Here is a 19672-nt window from a genome sequence, read left to right as displayed (position 1 = left end):
TAAATATAAAAGGAGCATTGGTAAATCAATCCTGTGATCAGTTTTGAAGTAAACAACGTCTATATTAACGTAAATGTTTTTAATAAATAATAATCTGAATTTGAATCAAATTTAGTATATTTGCTTGAATCGATTAATGTTATCGGTATTAGATAATAATACACGCGAGTGTTAATTAGCCATTAGTGTATCTATACTTAAATCTAGTGTTACCGGAAAAACACTGAAAAAATATTGGAACAACAAGAAACTGCATTTTCCGACATACATTACTTGTAATCGCGAAATTTCTTACACGAATGTGTTGTTCGCTGTAATTATCAGTATCCCCTCCTAGGAAAACCTTATTAATTACAATATAATATATTATATTGTTTATTTACGTCGCCTAAAGAGACGTTGTTCCTTCATATACCAATTATTGCGAAGAATATTACTAAGGCCTCGGTAGTCTAAAGGCTTAGGACGCTCGCACCGTATGCAAGAGATCCGGGTTCGATTCCTGGCCGAGGTAATATTTTTCGCAATAAAAATTAATTATTTACAGATTTTAATATGTTATTCATCATTATTAAGATCGTTTCGAAGATGCGAATAAGCATCAAAAAATTGTTAAAATTGCTAGTCAATTTAACTCGTGATATTACTGCGGTAGTTTAGTACAGTTAGCGTTTCAAGACCGAAAATTTTTCGGCGCGCGTTTCTGTGGGACTACATACGTAGTATATAAATTCACATAATCATACAAGCATTAAGATCCAGCTAGACTGTTTAAAGGCTTTGATTTATATAATTTGTGTTATCACATGTACGGTCCTATAATATATTATATTATAAAAAATAATATTAAACAATTTTTCAAACATTAATACTTACTATTTATTTGGATTTATTATACAGAACGTTATTTGTGTGAGATCATTAATGTATAACTATACTTAGTAAGCAAGAAACATTTCGGAACATTTCAGCAACATTGTAACGTTGTTATAATGTTTCTTGCTTACTGAGTATAGTTACATTAATAATCTCAAATAACATCTTGTATGATAAATCCAAATAAATACCAAGCATTAATGTTTGAAACTGTTTAATATCATTTTAAGATATATGTATAGCATATAAGAAGAAGAAGAACGCAGCCAAATGGACACCACGAGCATACAAAAGGGAAACTATCGCCAGTATCCAATGGAGTTGCGGAATTAAAAGAAAAAAAGTTATCCACGCGTTGTTGAACGAGATACAAGCGAACGTGATATTACGCAATAGAGAGCCAAAGACGACGGAATTTCCAGCTTGATTTAGGAAAAGAGTAGAGGAGAAGCATTGTACGCTTCCCCCCGCGACATATTGTATTGTACTCACCTCGATATACGACCTTGTTGAACACGCTGGTGATGATCTGCAGTTCGGGATTTAACGTCTCACCGAGCTGAAACAGAAAACAGCTTCTCTTTGTATCCAGTCTAAACGACAACGGTACCTTATATCGCAACTTCCATCGCCACGTGTACCGTGTCAGCGATGTGTCCTTCGTCGTTCTCTCCGCCCTGATATGTTTTCCATCGATTTCCCATGAAAAGGGGTTGCTCGGTCGGTGCTAAGTGCACCGCATAAAGAGGTGAAGGCAAAGAGTCGTTTCGAAAGTTCTACACTGGGCGCTATTAAAGGTAACCGTAAAACTCCTGACTAAACCGACCGTGGACTTTAAAGTAACGATAAATAATAAAAGTTGATGCGCGTGGCGTGGCCGCGTGGGCCCGCCGTCGATCAAAAGTTTCGCCGTTTCCCTATCCGTGGCACGAAATTATTATCGCCGCTTCCGCCTCGTTTCTCTGTTCCGTAAATAGAGGTAAACAAGGGAGATAAGAAGATAAATAAAATGAAGTGAGATGCGATCGGGGATGGAGTGCGCGCGGCAGAGATATTTCTCTTTACAATATGGACATATTCTGCAGTATCCAGATTTATGGATAATCATTAATTAAAGCTATCGATGTTGCTGCTGCATGAAAGAGTATTTTGCAAGAGTTATTGTGAATAAATAACAAGAAAACAATGTCTCCATTAGTCTTTGAGAACATTGTTTACTGCAAAAAGAAATATCATGTCAGTATAAAATATATTGAAAATGCATTAGAAGTTGCAAATTTTATGCATCACTCAAATATGGGTGTCATGGCAGTTAAAATATTAAATAACATATAATTGCGATAATTAAATTTTTTTTAAGATTAAAATTTTAGAACGTCATTAACGCTGAATTTTAAAAAAATCAACGTTCGAATTTAGACTTCATATTTTTGCAAACGTTAATAAATTTTATTAGCGCTTTGATGCAACGATTATTGGCTACGTAATATATCTAATATTATTGAAATTATCAAGAACTATGAATATGTAAAGAGGTGGTAGCGACTGTTTTACCTCTTAATCCAGATACTTGAGAATTACATAGGACGTAATCGAGATTCAGTTGCGAGACAGGTAAGCGGACGCCGACGGTTTAATCTCCGTTTAAATTTCTTGTAATAAAGGGAACCTAATCTTAATTATGAGCTAAGAGAATTAATCTCAATGACGGCCGTCCTTAAACGTTCTTAATCTCGTCGCTCAAGAATAAACTTAACTGGGAAAATTCGCGGTAATCACAATTTCTTCATATTCATTTAATCAAAAAAAGATTTTTCTTATCGCGAAATGATAGAACATTAAAATACACACTGTAAAAAAATTACATGTACAATTATAACAATTATAACAGGTAATTTTGAGATCTATTATTATTAAAGGTACATATTTACTCACGTAAAGTCACAATTTACAAATAAAATTATTCTTCTTCGTAGTAATCAAACAATTTGCAAAAGTAAATTTACAATTAGAGTTAAGTTTGTAAAAATATTTACATATAAATTCGCCAATGAATTACGTACAAATTTTCTTAAGCTGTGTATTAATGTACGAATAAAAATGTTAATACATTATATTATTGTGATATATATATATATATATATATATATCATGTTATAACGTATAAAAACGCACGATTTTACATAATTATGCTACAAATTGTATATTTTTATATATTTATCATTTATATAATTTTCATATTTTTTTTACAATGTAACATTTCGCGAATATCTCATTGGAATTTTCAACACAAAAATATATATCTGGAAAATATTTATTAAAAGTAATAGAGTTAAAAGTAATAGAGTTAAAAGTAATAAAAACATTTCTCCTACTATATCAAAAATTATTGACGTAATTCAAAAGCTATTTTTCGATTTCATTGTTATTTTGTTCAAATTAATTGCGATGTCCTAAAAATATATTTAATTTACTTATAAAGTCACTCTTTGCGTTTATACCTCTAATGTCCAGTGGAAAATACTGCGAAATCAGCTACATTAAATCCCACACGGTACAACCAAACCAAAGTCTATCTAGTTAAATCCGGTCTGCAGTTGCGGCTTACGCCGTCAGCATGTTGCTACTTGTTTGGCAAATCAACTGTACACTAATTTGTAATTGTAGCTTCGTAATTTCCGCGGCAGTTGGGCAATAAACAAGCTTCAACGACGACGCCCCGTCCTGAGATCGTATCGATCGCGCGACAAGGGTCCGTCCTTGTGGTTTCACTTCTGGCTATGATGATCGCGGATAAAGGGCATTGCGTTAAACTGGTGCAGGGAACAGCTACTGCTCGACTTCGCGTCATATTATGCAGTCCACCCAACGGACGTGGGGAATTAGCAAGCTCGATTCATTCATTCTCTCTCTCTCTCTCTCTCTCTCTCTCTCTCTCTCTCTCTCTCTCTCTTGCAGCACACAGAATCCTTCATGTCAACCAAATTTCTCCTTCCGTTTGATAGCACGGAATTCCTGTCTTTTGTCATTAGATCAGGACTACTGACTGGCAGTCGCGCTAAATTGACGCGTGGCGTAATTACAGGTTAGCAATTTCCTCGTAGTAGTTAAAGTGATAAACAACCGCACTAATTATTCGGCTGTATTGATTATGGGTGTATCCAGGGGGGAGGAGTTCGAAATCCTCCTTCAAGAAAGAACAGTTTTGCTGAAATAGGTATATAAAAACTTAATTAGATACAAATTTGAAAATAATTTTGTTTGAAATTGAAATAAATGTAGGATGCTCGAACTAGTTGTTAAAACTTTTATATAATTATTTTGATAGTTCAACAACATTATGTTCAGATGTGTCTAACTAAATTTTTATATTCTTCAGCAAAGCTGTTCTTTCTGTACAGTTCGAGGATTTTTCTTCAGCGAACTTTCTTACTAATAACGCGTGAGCTACGCATTGATCAATGAGCGTTTAACTTGTCGTCGAAAAAATAGTTTTCATAATTTAATTGGTTCTCCTTGTTAAAATTTAGGAGGGGAGGAAATGGCAAGCTTCTTCTGCCCCCCTTTGTGTAAATCCATATATTATTTAAATCTGTCAAAAGAAAGAAACTGCAACATATTTTTGTTGTTATTAATTACAATGAATTACGACTGATTATATGGAGTCCTTTATTTTTAAAAGGCAGAAAGAAAATTAACTGTTCTATATGCAAATTTCGCTCTTTTAATATCACGAATTCATGTTTGTACGTAATTTACCTTTCCAATGAATCACAAGCAATTCGTGAAAATAAAGTCACTGGAATCGCGTGTTGTGAATGAACTTTTTCAACCTCGCTCGAACGGGGTTCCGAAACTTTTTTTCCAACCGGTTTTCCACTATGACGCTTATACCTCACAGATTTTTTAGGTCGTAGGTCGCGATTCCCTGTCTTTTTTCAAGAAACTTTTGATTCCATTCAGTCGCCGTATAATTTCCCTCTGACCTTTTCGCATTCCACAAAGCAATTGTCGCGACTGTACGCGGCATTTATGCCGTTGCAAGGTCAAACGTAAGTGACGCATAATTGCGACGATTGTCGCATAATTGCGCAAATTATAAAAATTGCGATCAGTTTATTATTAATCTGCATCTATTGAGTGGGACTATAAGATTTTTCCCGCTAGATGGTGTTCAAATATTTTTCTAATCACTAATTAATAATTATTATCAAATACATGAAATGTATTTAATATACGTTCTAAAAGATAATTTCAACGCATAAGTTGACAATTTTTGCAATAGTTTGAAAACGAAAAGGAATAATATAATTCTTCAGTGCATAATGCTTTTTTATTTCCGCCAAAACAAGACTAATTAAAAAAAAGATATGTATTGTATACGAAGAAGATGACGTAACTGAACTCCCATTATGTGCCAGAAGTGATTTGTTAATTCAGGAGAAATAAATCTCGAAGATTCTTCACGCTCTCGTCAGCTAATCATTGATATCGACTTTATGAGAAAGAAGGATAATAAAGCTTATTGATAGATGACGAAAAGATGTCGAATAAAATGGTGTAGTATATTTGTCCAATTAAAGATATTTCTAACTAACGACATTTGAATTTTATTTTAAAAAAACGAACGATCTTATTATCCCACTATTATAAATCATTATATTATATATAATAAATCATTCGCCAACGTTGAAATTTAGAATAACACGTTAACACATTTATAGAGTCTTACGTATTAACGTTACGAATTTATACAATTCGAAAGTTTCCGACGTTTCATGTTAAAACGTCGGACCGAGTTCGTTTGGGTCTGAGATCGCAAAAGTACCGACGGTATCACGAGGTGCCAACTCATTTGGATCTCATCCCTCAGATACCCCAGGGTATAATCCGTTTGAATTACAGTCGTCAACCCCGTTGCCTCCAGACACGCCTTTACGATCCATTCGTCGAGAGATCGAGCACCTGTTAAAGGTTTCCAGGAAGGATGATGCCGCATTGGGATTATTCAAAATGCTGACCTCTTCGGACCGTGCGGCCGCGTATTCGTTTGCGTTATTTTGCCTTCATTGGAATTTATGATTTCGTAGCGAAAATACATATTTTGCGGTCGCTAAAAGCGTTCTCTGTTTATGTGAATTTTAATTCATAATATTTAACTACCTCTCGTTCGTCACATCTAAAGCATCGTGTCGAATTCCTATTATAATTCAAGATTATCCAGCTCAATTTTATCAAAATGAAATCACTTTGATTACGTTGAAAAAAAAAGTAAAATAATTATAGTCGAGAGCTCCATTTTTATGATTATTATTATAATATTATACGGGAAGAATGATTTTGTTGAAGCATCTCTATTTTTTTGGATCGTCAAAATATTATAATTATGTAGGAAACTCAAGTATGATGAACAATGAGTTTGACATTCAAGCAACCAGCTTGAGCATTCTACACGATTACTTTGATAGTTGAGAGAGAACAAAATAATATTTTTAACACAAAGTTACATTTTAGAATTATATTGTAAATATAATTATTATTACATTGAAAGAATAATTTTGTTGAACCATCAAAATAATTGTATAGAAAACTCAAATGTAATGAGTAATACTGCTAAAAACATTTTAGCAATCAGTTAAGTATTTTACGTGATTATTTTAATAGTCCAACAAACTTTATTTTCAGTATCTCGTTAAATTTTTTAAATACGTTAGCAAAACCGTTCTTTCCGTGTAGTAATAATAATTATATTTATAATTCTACCAAAAAATATAAAACTGAAAATGATTATAAATTATAGTTAAATTATGGTAATTGTAACCATTTTTTCTCTCAGTGTAACTTTAAACTCAGTGTAACTGACCAAAATAAATCCATTATTCACATTTCTTCTTCCAGTGGAATATTTTAATTTGCGGGAATATGTAGCAACTGAAAAATCTTTTGCACTATTTCCGCGAAAGCTGGATCATGAATATTTATACTTATCTGTCTTATTAATCAGCAGACGGGCTGGCAAGCAACGAGAGCTAATGTAAAAGCGTACGCAGAGGTATGGCTGTAAATTCTAGCGGAAAAAGCGCTATTATGTTCGGTATTATCGCGTCAACGAACCCTTTTCATCGTCTTACGGCCATCGTCGCCGCCTTAAAGCGCCCGTAAACATCCTCTTAAAAATATTCAGAAGTTGCTGTCGTTTGTCGACGGCTGCAAGCGGAGTCAAAGTGCGTCGTTATAACGCATAGTCGCTACAACGCATACAGCTTTCCTTTCTCTCGACCTCTCCTCTCCCTTTTTCTCCTTTTCACTCTTATTTCATCGTCTTCGTTACACTGCCATGTAACCGCGGTTTCGAAGGCTAAGTTGCTAAAGAGGGTGGAAAGCGGACGGGAAAAGGGCGCTCGCTGAAAGAGAGTGCGAGTGAGTGGAGACAGAGGGTCGTCACTGAAAGTTTCAAAGTTATTCCGAAAGTAAATACAGGTCGGTAGTAGTTATTGCATGTTTTATGTCGCACCTTTCTCAGAGAAAAGGCAAGAGAAATGCATCACGCGACGATAATCTTTTTTATTTTAAATTATTGTAACTATTTGAAACTATTCCGCTTTCCACCGATAGAAAACATGGAAACGGATTTCTCCGCTCGCGTTTCTCCATTTCGGTTCGAATAACACAGCTGAAAACTCATCACTCGTATAGGGTAAACTCGGGTATGATGGCCATAGTTTTTTAAAATGCAAAAAACATACATTTATTCTTGTTACTTTTTAACAATATTTGGGATATTACTTTCACTGAAGCTTAAAGTAACAAATACTATCGAAATTAAAGAGAAAATACTTAACGGAACTTTAATTTTATCAAAATATTACAAAGTATGCATTGGCCATCTTATCTGATTTTTAGGGAAAAGATGGCCATGATATTAAGAAAGATAGCCATAGTATTTATAAATAAATAGTGAAAATAAAAGCATCAATTGTAGGTCACTTTGCAATATACGTACTTTTATTGTGTATGTAATGTTGATTGTGGCAGCTTAACTGTAATTTATTATAGACATTATAACAGTTTTTATCAGACACGTGCAAAACTTTGCAGATAGTCGAAAGAAAGAAATATTAGATAATATTTATAATATTGTTATTTTGAACACAGTGTACTCATATGAACTACTGTAAATATTGATTATCTTTAAGAATGACTATAAAAATGTACTATTTATCAATTGTTGGAGAAATTATGGCCTATGGCCATCTTTTCCGTATATGGCCATAATACCCTAGTTTACCCTAGTTCTTATATTACGAATGAAAAACATGTACGTATATATCTAATAAATAGTTTTGTGTCTAATTCTATTTAACGGGATGACATTTCATAAAAGCTTGTTAAAAAAAATTGTAATCCCCTTGAAATTTCTAGTTTGGCGAAGTTTTTCCTCTCCGTTCATTTTTGAATTATAAATTTACTTGTATAAATTCATCTCTGAAAAGATTTCTTCCTTTTTCAATTTTGCGATAATATATGTATTATCGAGATATTAGCACAAGAAATTCAAATGTCAGATTAAAACAAATTTATTATTCATTAATTATGATATTTGTGCAAATGATGTAAAGGTATATTTCTATCAGCGAAAAATAGAGAGCGAAAAATCTCGTGAAAGAAGAGATATAACAATATTTCTATTGAAGGAGTTTGTAGATGATCCGAAGAAAACTGTCGAGAAAGCGGTCCATGAGCGTTGAGGCAAAATAATTGCTTCGCGATAATAAATCCGTTATTTGAAGAGGAAAATACGAACGGGAAACGATTCGATATGATATTAAAATCGCGCCTGCTTTGATCACCAATATCGATATCAACTGATTTAGTCTTCACACACATACATATACATTTTATATATCCGATTTGCCATGCGAAGAAAAAATATAATAGGAAATTCATTTATAGTAAAATGTACAAATGTATGATGCTGTGCAGTGAAATGCGATACAAAATGTAACGTGATCTTGTACATGTAATTTAATTATATTGTATTACAAGTATTTATTGTATATGTATACATGTATGTATGTGTAAATATTTGTAAAATAATTCTAAAATTACATTTACAATATCGTGTTACATTTTGTATCACGTTTCAGTATATTAGTTGAAGCTATATCCACATTAACGATTTTGTTATTATTAACACATTAAATCGTAAAGTATTAACACATAATCCTAAGACAATTAGTCATCGTTGCATCTAGATAAAATTATTTAAAAAACCTTTCTTTATGATTCATACCTCGTAATATCGAAATTCATAATTTTGGAATTATGTCTTTTAGCGAATAAAAATCTATCAAACAAAATTGTATAAAATTAAAATTTACGATTTGTTGATTTATCGATTTGTGTGCTCTCATCTAGCGGGTATAACCATCGCGACTGTCTATTTTACGAAGAACGGTCCTGAAGTATGATTTGGCTTTTAACGAGTGAAATGATAAGGAATGAACCGACAAGGATGTGGTAAGATAGGACGTGGAAGAGAGAAACAAAGGATAAGAGAGAGAGCCGCGATGCAGCTTTAGTCGACCAGAAGGTTCTTCTCAAAACTTCGAAATTTATTCCTGCGTTAAACGCCGCGCGTCTTGGAAAACTTACCGCGTGTTTGCTCGTAGCCTCCGACCGAAATGATTATGCTATAATAATGATATTGTTAGTTGGAAACGTGCCGGGACTGCTGAAGGACTGCCGGGGTTTGCTGCTTGAAAAAATAACAGGTAATGTTCGCTCTCGCCCGTGATGTAATTAATGCCCGTTTGGAAAACTTCACCTAGTACACACGCGCGTACTTTGAGAGAGGGTAACATTTTATATGCGATTTTCCCTAAAGTTATTTTATTCGTGTCGAAAACATTTGTTACATCCTTCTCTCAACGTATTATTTTCCATGAAATTTTATAAAATTTATCAAAATTTATCATGTACCAAATTATTTTTTCTAGCAATTCATTTAGATGTATAATTCCGACGAAAATTCCCGTAAAAAAATATTAGTGAACTCGAGATCAACATAATCGAATGGTCGTCATTTATTCGGTACAAGACAAGCGTTGTTAGCGAGACTACATAGCGTCTGTTACGTGCTAACTACCGTAATCTCTGATACGCCGAATGCATTTGTAAGGGGAAGCTAAGTGCGGTCCGAAGTTTAGAAAGTTAGTATCACGATATGTTCGCCCTGTTAGAAACGGCTTCACCATAACACGATGGCTTGACAAGATCGGGGGATGGGAAGGTATTAAGAACCAACATAATTATCAATTTACATGGATCGTCCGTCTAACTAAACATGGGGTTTAGTTAGGAACTGATAAATCATGTAAATGAATTTGAACGTGTATATTTTTTAATAATTACGTTGCTATATATATATATATATATATGATATTAATTGATTATGGCATATATCAATTATACGTGTACGCCTCGTCGACCGTTGTCGGATTTATTGCATTCAATCAAACGAATTTGATGTATATTCAACGGATATTTTTATGAATTCATGTGGATAGCGCGAAATAAAAATAGTTACTTTAATAAAGAGTATTAATAATTTTTTTATCTTGATTCTTTAATTTTCAAAAAGTTTACAAAATTTTTAAGTTAATGTTATAAAATTTTAATTCAGATTTCGTTTGTTTTTCCAGAACCGTACAGCCATATCTAAAGTAATCGGATTTTTTATTAATTAATAATTATCTAAAAAAAATAACACATTACTTTTTTAAAAATTTCTTGGAATTAGTTGTGATCCATGTGTGTATATTTTCTTGGAATTTATTGCGTAACTATATTTATACATGCCATGCTAGTATGACATGGTTTAAAAAAATAGGATTAAAGTCATAAATTGGCGATTTACAAAATCCTGACATCAAACCGATTAAACATATACGGATCACTTAAAGAAAAAAATTCGTAATCGAAAATCTTCAAAACAAGACTTAGAAATTGTGATTAAAAAAGAATAAAGACAAATAACACGTGAAATGCACCGCAAAAAAAACTATTAAAGAATTTACCAAAAAAAAATTGCAGAAGTCATGAAACAAACGTAATAAAATATTAAATAGTGATAATTTATTAATAAACAAATATATATTAATGAATTTTGTCGTATTTATTTTGATCTACATATTAAGAGTTAAAAAATTTAAAGGGTGCCTAGTAATTTTGGATATGGCTGTATGCATTCTCGATTCTGTTGAATGCAAGAAAGCTAATATCTGAGCGGTTTAATTACTTACGTTTTTATTAATGACGTGCAAGATTAAATGCCTGTAAAAATTTATAGCGAAGGAAGTTACGTGCGAAAAACTTTTTTGCGGACTGAAACAATTTGAAAAATGGACGAAACTTTCGTCGATAGAAAATTCACTCACCTGCACCATTAACGAGATCGCCACCAGCCCCTGACTTTTATGCTGTGCCTCGCTCATGTTGTGATACAGTTCGGCGTTAAAGCCATAGACTTGTATCTGCAACAGAAAACCACAAAGAAATTACTTCCCGGTGGAATTGTGCCGTGAGCATAATCGTATCTCCCGCAACGCGATCATGCCGACAAATTCCGTCCCCGCACGAACAAATTCTCTAGTTTAGAGTTTAGATTCCGGAACATTTCGTGCCCGACGACGCGACGTACCACGTCGTTTCCCCCCGTTTCACCATGCTTCTATCTCCCCTCGAGATCGACTCGCTACAATCACGTCTCTGGTCGACCATTGCCGGCTTTACTGCAACAATTAAACGACTAAACCCTCGATATATTAAATATTAAGTTTTCCATATAAAATGCAGATAATAAATAAAAATTCTTTATAAAAGACGTTAATGATTTTATGTATTTAGGAGATCAAAGTCTACAAAAATTATTTCTTTTACACCTTTTTGAGCAAAATCGGTCTCTTTTTAACATCGCCCTTTATTTATGTCTTAAGAAAAGTAAATAAATTCATATTTAAGTCTTTTATATCTTCTTGCCTTTATAAATTCTTAACTTTATATACGCTGGATATTGTTAAAAATTGAAGAAAACGATACAAGATTCCAGAATGTGATCTGCATGTTCGAGGTATATTTGGTTCCGTCTTTTATGCCCTGAATAAATATTCCAAGAATATTTATCGAACACGTACCTATTAAATCACATTCTTACGCGAGTATATAAATCTTCAGAGGCACCAAGATTCTTAAGCGCATACCATATGTGGATGCACTTTTCCTTTGACATTTTTGTGCGCCTTCTTACGTTAGAATCTTCGTTTTTAGTAAACGGAAATATTCTCTCATAGTATGCACACTTTTTGTAGAAATATTGAACTTTTGCGAGAGTAAAGTTTTCTTCGATACCTGATCATATCTCACTTTTAACATTTCACCTCTGCCTTCATATTTCCCGCATATATAAAATATAGATATATATTATTGTCACAACAAATGTTTTTTTTTTGTTGCGACTGCAACAAGATTTAATAACAAGGATCGCGACTTATTGTTTTAGAATAAAAATCTGCACGAATAAGTGTATGCAGGTAAGTCGCAAGATGGGATCTATCGCGTGCACAGGAGGGTAGCGTTCAGTTTATAGAGAAATGGAAACCAAGTCGCTCGTAAAATGTATCTTGTTTTTGGAACATACATCTCGTTTCGTGTCTCATTTCCTGCGAATGTCACATGCTATAAGTTTTGTATGCTGGATAAGGCGCGGAAAAGACACCGACGACGTGTACGTGTCTTTCTCGCGAAGAAAAGGATTTCGCCACGATCGCTTTTCTTTACAATATTTTCTCTCTCCCTCCTTTTCAGCCCCTCCTTCTTTTCACCCTCCCCCCCTCTCTCTCGCTCTCTCTTTCTTATAGTTCCCTCTTTATTTTCCTACCATCCTGTCCTTCTTTACTGTATCCGGATATCTGTTTCTTTCTGCAGGTAATGGTATTGCAACGGCACTTCCGGTTGTGCCTAAGGCATCTGAAATGTCCGCGACGCGCGAGTTCTTCTTCAAAGACGCCAGGATATGCTGCTACGGCGCGACAGATAGGGGCGAGGAAGGATGTGAAGAAGGAGGGATACGGGGATAAGAGAACGATGTGAGAAAGAAAAAGATAAGACGACGCGACAAGGAGAAGCGGGAGGATTGCTGAGAGTGAGTGTAAATCCACTGCGTCTGATCAAAGTACGACTCGTACTACTAGGAATAGGAAAGATTCCCTCCTTCTCATTTTCGTAAAATTCTTCCGTACACCGACTGCTCCCCTTTCTTCAGTACAGCGTCCTCTCATCGTTTCTGCCTTTTAGCAGGATATATTTTTCTCTTAGTGACTTCTTCACTCATCGAAGAAGGAATTTCTCTCGTTCTTTCCTTCTCACTTTTTTCATCATGCAATCAAAAAAATTGTACATCGTTTCAAATGCGATTTTGTTTCAATTAGACGAAATTAAATCTAATAAAAAATTTATTATAATCTATTTTTGCTCTTCAATTTTCAAATACGAATACACTTTTCGTAATTTCATTCTCGCTTGTCGATATTGTATCAATAAACTATCATGTATACCGATGATAGCCCATTTGATCGAAATAGAATTTTGATTCAAAAATTGTATATCGTGTTTCAAATGCAATTCTATTTCACACAAATAGATATAATTAAATTCAATCAAAAAGAAAATTCTATTTCGATTAGACGAAGTATCATAGATAGATGGCAGTTTATTAATACAATATTGATATGACAAGAATAAATTAAGGGAAGTGTATGCATATTAATAAGTTTTGAAAGACATGTAATAATATTATGCCAGATATTTAAATCGATTCTTCTATTTAAAAATAGTCCATAATATTGATAAAAAATAAATACTTGTTCTCATTGAGATCATTCCGCTAACTACACATTTATGCGCTTTTATGTGTCGATTAATTTTTCTTTAATTTGCTCATTTCCTATTATCCTAATTTGAGCCTCTAAGATAAACATAATAATGAAACTGGAAATGAAGTTAATTCCATCGACCTAACTTTCCAACAAGGAACTTAAGAAAGAAGAAATTATGTGAATCAGCAAAGTGACTTATTTCGACGTTTGATTGACGGTTTTTACATGCAAACTGAAAGTTTCAATATTTATCGCGGGTAAACAGAAGTGGAAGTTAGGTACGAAAACAGCAGTCTGTGGAGAGTTCAGAGAGCATTCATTCAAACTTCATGAAATTTAATGCACGAATATATTTCAAGACTCTACGACTGATTTTATAAGGAAAATCAAGTATTTAACTACAATTTTTATCAATATATTCTAAGCAATAAAATTTAATCACTTTAATTATACGTATTGATTAGCTATTTAAAGATTTTATATTATTAATACTCAAGCCTTTAAAAAATTAGTATTTTTATCTCTTTTTTCTTAAAGTATCTGATAATAAATTTAAAGATTTGCAATTACAAATTTTACATGTGACACGAATAAATTTATAATTAATTGCATGTCAGAATAAATTCCAATTTATTAAAGTTAAAATAGTTGAATATTTTTTACTATTGATAATGTTAGTAGATAGGATTCTCTCCTAGTAACCTTTTTCTTTTAGGTCATCTTGTACTACCAGTCAATAAGACCGAAGAGAAAAATAATTGTTATTAAGAAGCATTCTATCGACAAATCAGCTTTCAGTGTGCTCATTATATTATCGTTGATACAGATCGTAACAACTTTACTCTGAGTATTATAAAGTCACATTAAAAATATCTTTCACGTTTTAAGCCCCTTTCCTTTTATCCGAAATAATTTATACAACATACAAAATTCCGTTTTGTATCGAAATATCGAACACGAGCATACTAACTTAATGTTAGTAAAATAGTTTTGTGCTAAAGGCTATGTAAGAATTACATAACGTTTTAAATTTATTACGCAAGAATGAGTAATAAAACCTGTTACGTGTACATAATTTTTGATATAAAGTATTTGTTAAGAAAGAAGTAGAATAGTCCGTGTGACAAATAAAAGACATTCCACTGACATTCTTTTACACGGTTTTCAGGCACGAGTTTTTATTCAGAAATACGACGTGCCTCCCTTCGTCCTTCCATTATCCCAAGCCGGGATAAAATTCTGCGGCTCTTATCTACACGGCGATCCCGAAATTCGTTGTCACGGGCGACCAAAATCCTACTTGACGACCGAGCCAAGGCGGTATATAGCCAAGCTTTCTGAAATTTGCTACGCCCTGGAAATTCGGAATTCACCGCGGGTAACCCGCGAAGTGCCGAGCTGGCCCTCTCTTCCTCTGAGCACCTTCACTTCACGTGTACCATCCGATCTCGACGTATCTTCTGCACTCTGCCTCTCATCCCGACCCGATGCCTCCTTTACGACCGCCTTCTCGTGCTTTACCCGCCACTTTGCCCGCCACTAGAGCATAATCACCACCCTCTACGAAGACTACGACGAGCCCGCAAACACAGCCGCGCATTCAGTAAACGCATTATCCTCTCTTTAAGCGGTCTCGACGACAGTCTCCCTGAAGATAATTTTTACGTGCATCTGAAGTTAATCGTCGTCGGGGAACGGATTAACAAAAAATACTACGTGTACTAACTTCATGAAGAGGTGTCATTTATATATATCCTTACGATATCCCACTTGAGCAAAAGTAATATAAGTAATTTAAGTAATATAATTTGCCGTAAAAATAATGTTATTGTATTTCTGTTTCTCAATATCTGAATGATTGATTCTTATGTATTTTTAGCTATTGAAAAAGAATATAAAGTTAAAAATGGTTCCATCGCCTACAGATTTTAAGAAATCAATGATTCACTTTTTAAAAACTCTACAAATAATTTATAACTTTTTTTCTTTTACTTTAAATGTGTGCTAATATTATTTTATTTTAATACCACTTAAAATTGTATATGTAATATAATAAAAAGGTTTCACCATCACATTAATTTTCATATATTGTAAAAAGATATTTAAATTTCTTATACTGCATTAATTATACCACAAAACTTATTATACATAAAAAATTCAAAGTAGAGTTTTTAAAAATTGAAGAATAATGAAACTTTTTAAAAGGCATATTCTTTTTTTTTTTATATAAAAATCCAGTAAAAAATATCTGTTGTTGAGAAACAAAAAGTTATTCCACTGTGTTATTTATCATGTTGTATGTAAAGAGAGGAATCGCCCAATTTTCGATATATATCATTAAAATAATTTTACGTGAAAAAGAACGCGAGTAATTGGACAAGTCTTAGTTTTTAAAAAGCTTTTTACAGTTTACATATTGAATATAGCTAGTTTTAACGAATATGCAAGTTTTTATATCTCTAAATATAACTGATTTAATTTTGCGCTCCACTATAACTGCGCTTGATTATTATTTGCTCTGTACGATTTTCTTTTGATATTGAATATGCAATATCAGATTTATTTTATGTTACAGTAATTCGATACGACACATTGTACATATACGACACCGGTATAGCAGTAATAGCAACTGATCCGACGACACTAGTTAACCTATTGGCCTGGACCTGCACGAGGCTATCTTGCAGTTGCAATGCAAGCTACCCAACTGGACACACGAAATTGTCTCGTATGCAAACTTTGTCCGGATCTGATTACAAACAGTCCCCATCGCCTTCGCAAGCAGCAGTTCCTGTATTAACTACATCAAATGTATAAACTTCTGTTTTAAACACAAATAAGAGAGAAGAAAGCCATTTTCAGTCAGAGCAGGTCTTGGTGCTTAATTAATATTCATATGATAAATATATAAATACAATCAGTTCAATTAGGCTATAAAGAATAATTTCACAATTAAATTACTTGTTCGTCGATTAACAATAGGATCCTAAAAACCTGTAAATAGTTTATTGCAAAAAATGTCACCTCAGCTGGGATTTGACTTTATATTAACCTGTCACTTCTCTATAGCCGCACATTCATACGTTAAAAAAAAAAAGGAGGAAAGAAAATTTTCCGATAAATCCAGATCTACGAAAATCAAATCATAAGCGTTGAGATAAAAGAGAAATCTATTTTTCCCTTAATTGATACGCTCTCGTATTCATAGCGTTATACACGTCCTTTCAGCGCCGTGCCTGTACTTTGGTAGCAGGTGTGATAACGCCCTGCGAGTCACGGCCGATATGAATATTCGATACGCGCGGTTCATTCGTTGGGTGCATCAAGTGTGAAATCAGCGAGTGCCATCGCGAGGGGGTGAACGTACTAAACTGAAAAATCGGCACCTCGGGATAGGCGAGATCGTTTATGAGGGACGCTCGGTGAACAGTTATAAAATATCAAATTTAGAATCGATTTTTTTTTCTCCCTAAATTGGCACGAAAACCAAATGATGAAATATAAAGTCAGGATATATAAATAAATTGCAATCAAAGAATTAAAATACCTCGATTCGAAACAGAATATTGTTGTGAGTAGCAGATTATAATGCGTTGTTAATATAATCCTTGTTCAACAAATTAAAGATCGAAAATAAAGTGGACTTATCGGCTCTTAATTTTTCGCTTCAATTCTCTGAATGGTAATTATAATTACGGAAGATTTAAATTTCGTATTATGTACAATTTAATCCTATATTGGAGTGTACGTGCAACAGGACGTAACAAACGATTAGCCGTAAGCAAATAAACCAGTAGCCAATAAAATAAGTAGATTAAAACTCGTGCTCCGATAAACTTAATAAGGACAGCAGTATGTTATATTGCAATCATAATTAAAAAATTCAATATTGTCCATCGAAGAGTAGCAAAATCATATCAAATCAGAATAACGAAACGTTTGAATATTTCATTTTGAAGCTTTATTTTCTCCATACGCTTATACATTCACAAAAATCAATTTTTTAATAATGCAGAAGATAACGTATAGGTCAAAATGAACGGAAATAGACGAAATATCGTACATCAATAAAACGGCCATCACTTCATGGGTGAATTAAATAATAATAATATAAAATCTATCAAATCATTTTCTTAAGCAAGATCTCCTGAAGCACTCAAACTAACAAGTTCATTAAATATAAGTGCCTTAAATCAACAAAAAATTCATACTTTTCATAGATTAATTATTCCTTTTTCGACACCACAGATGTAATAAGAACAGACTGCGCACTTTTATTGTCACTATCGATTTAGAAAGAGTGAGATGGTTTGAAAAATGCGTTTCTCTCTCTCTCTCTCTCTCTCTCTTTCTGTTCCTCCACTACTACTTTTTACTATCGCCGTTTTTCTTATTTGTAATGTTTTATATCTTCTATATTTCTTTTTGTTTTCTTTAATTTTTTACACTAATTGCTCCGTTTTAAAGTTTTTAAACGACTTACTCTCAAACTAAAATAAATGCTCAATCAATTTCTATCTCTCTGTCTCTTTCTCTTTTTCTCTCTGTCTCTCTCTCTCTAAAGTATCGAGTTGAAGAAAAATGCTGATCTGGTTGAAAAAAATGTTCGTGGACTGCTGGATGGGAGAAATATCCACTGGATCCGCAAGTACCGATTATAGGACTAAGATGCGCCAAACGCTAACCGTTTTTATCGTCCGATGCAAAATTACCGTTGCGATCTCACGTTGCGTCATTACTTTTTTTCCAGATTCGCGAGGACATGCATCAAGGATAATTCACGCATTAGGGGGTGCTCACGGCGTTCTTGCGGCCTATGGGGCATGCCATCACGATTTCTAGCACAATGCGCTATTCTACTGTGATAGATATACAGCTGTAATGCCGCGCCGCCATCCCCTTACCACCGACCCTTCCACCCGGCGGCTCTATATTAACCCACGAGTGCCGGCTGCACAGACACGAATACCTATACGCCCTATACGGACACAACGACGTGACAATACACGCCGGGATACGCGTGCATTAATATGTAGATGCGTATACGTGTGCACACAGCCGTCTGAGAATTCCTACTATTCATATGTAGATGCGTCTTGCGTCATTTTGCTTGAAAAACCACCAAGTACTCCATTACCGTCCAAGCGTTACGTTGCTTTACGGATATGCCCGTTATATCGCGTCGGCAGTTAATTGAATGCGAGGGATTATACTTTCAAATTATTGCTAATTACGTTTTAGCGTCGTTAATATGGTTAACTCCGCGGAACGGCGTGTAAAAAGCCTTTCTTTGCGACGCGCGGATTATCGTCTATCTCTGTTTGTCCAGGGCTTTCGGCTACCGCATTTTCACGTCAGTCCACGTCAACATGAGGAAGAAAAACGTTTTCTGCAATATAAATATATTTCAATTTCCCCATCATTTCAAATATCATATTTATAACACTTACAACAATGGCTGGCAGTTGCCGTCGATTACCGCCAGTGGTTTTCGTTTCAATTAAATCAATTATCACATTTCGAGAGAACTGCGGATATTTTATTAAAAGGCAAATAACGTATAGATATTCACGTGTGTTCGAGGGGCCGCGTAGTTCCGGTTAAAAAAATTATATACACGTATATAATGATGTAGTGTAAACACAAAATTAATTAATAAGTTTCCGAAGCGGAGCAAGCGCTCGTTACATCATTCCGCGATCCAATTAAGTCGGATCAATATCACGATTATTAATTTATTCATCGGAGTTAGAAATGCCCGCTCTCGGCATACACGCAACACTGGCCGTTGTAAAATTTTAATGACGTTCAAAGTAGACGTCGAGATGCGGCATCCCGTCGAGAGTCACGATGACAGGAAC

At 34.0% G+C, this 19672-nt stretch overlaps 1 protein-coding gene across 1 annotated transcript in view; it reads right to left on the bottom strand.

Moving 5' to 3' along the window:
- Nucleotides 1–19672, bottom strand: part of CARPA (Carbonic anhydrase-related protein A) — a gene marked incomplete at its 5' end in the record, with an annotated part of 103464 nt that overhangs the window by 20149 nt on the left and 63643 nt on the right. Inside the window, 2 exons of the mRNA XM_018512173.1 lie at nucleotides 1369–1435; nucleotides 11316–11411. Of these exons, the coding sequence (XP_018367675.1) occupies nucleotides 1369–1435; nucleotides 11316–11411 (163 nt within the window). The remainder of the gene's footprint in view (nucleotides 1–1368; nucleotides 1436–11315; nucleotides 11412–19672) is intronic.

The sequence above is a fragment of the Trachymyrmex cornetzi genome, unplaced genomic scaffold, assembly GCF_001594075.2.
Source record: "Trachymyrmex cornetzi isolate Tcor2-1 unplaced genomic scaffold, Tcor1.1 scaffold393, whole genome shotgun sequence".
NCBI lineage: Eukaryota > Metazoa > Arthropoda > Insecta > Hymenoptera > Formicidae > Trachymyrmex > Trachymyrmex cornetzi.
This window is presented reverse-complemented; position numbering and strand designations above follow the sequence as displayed.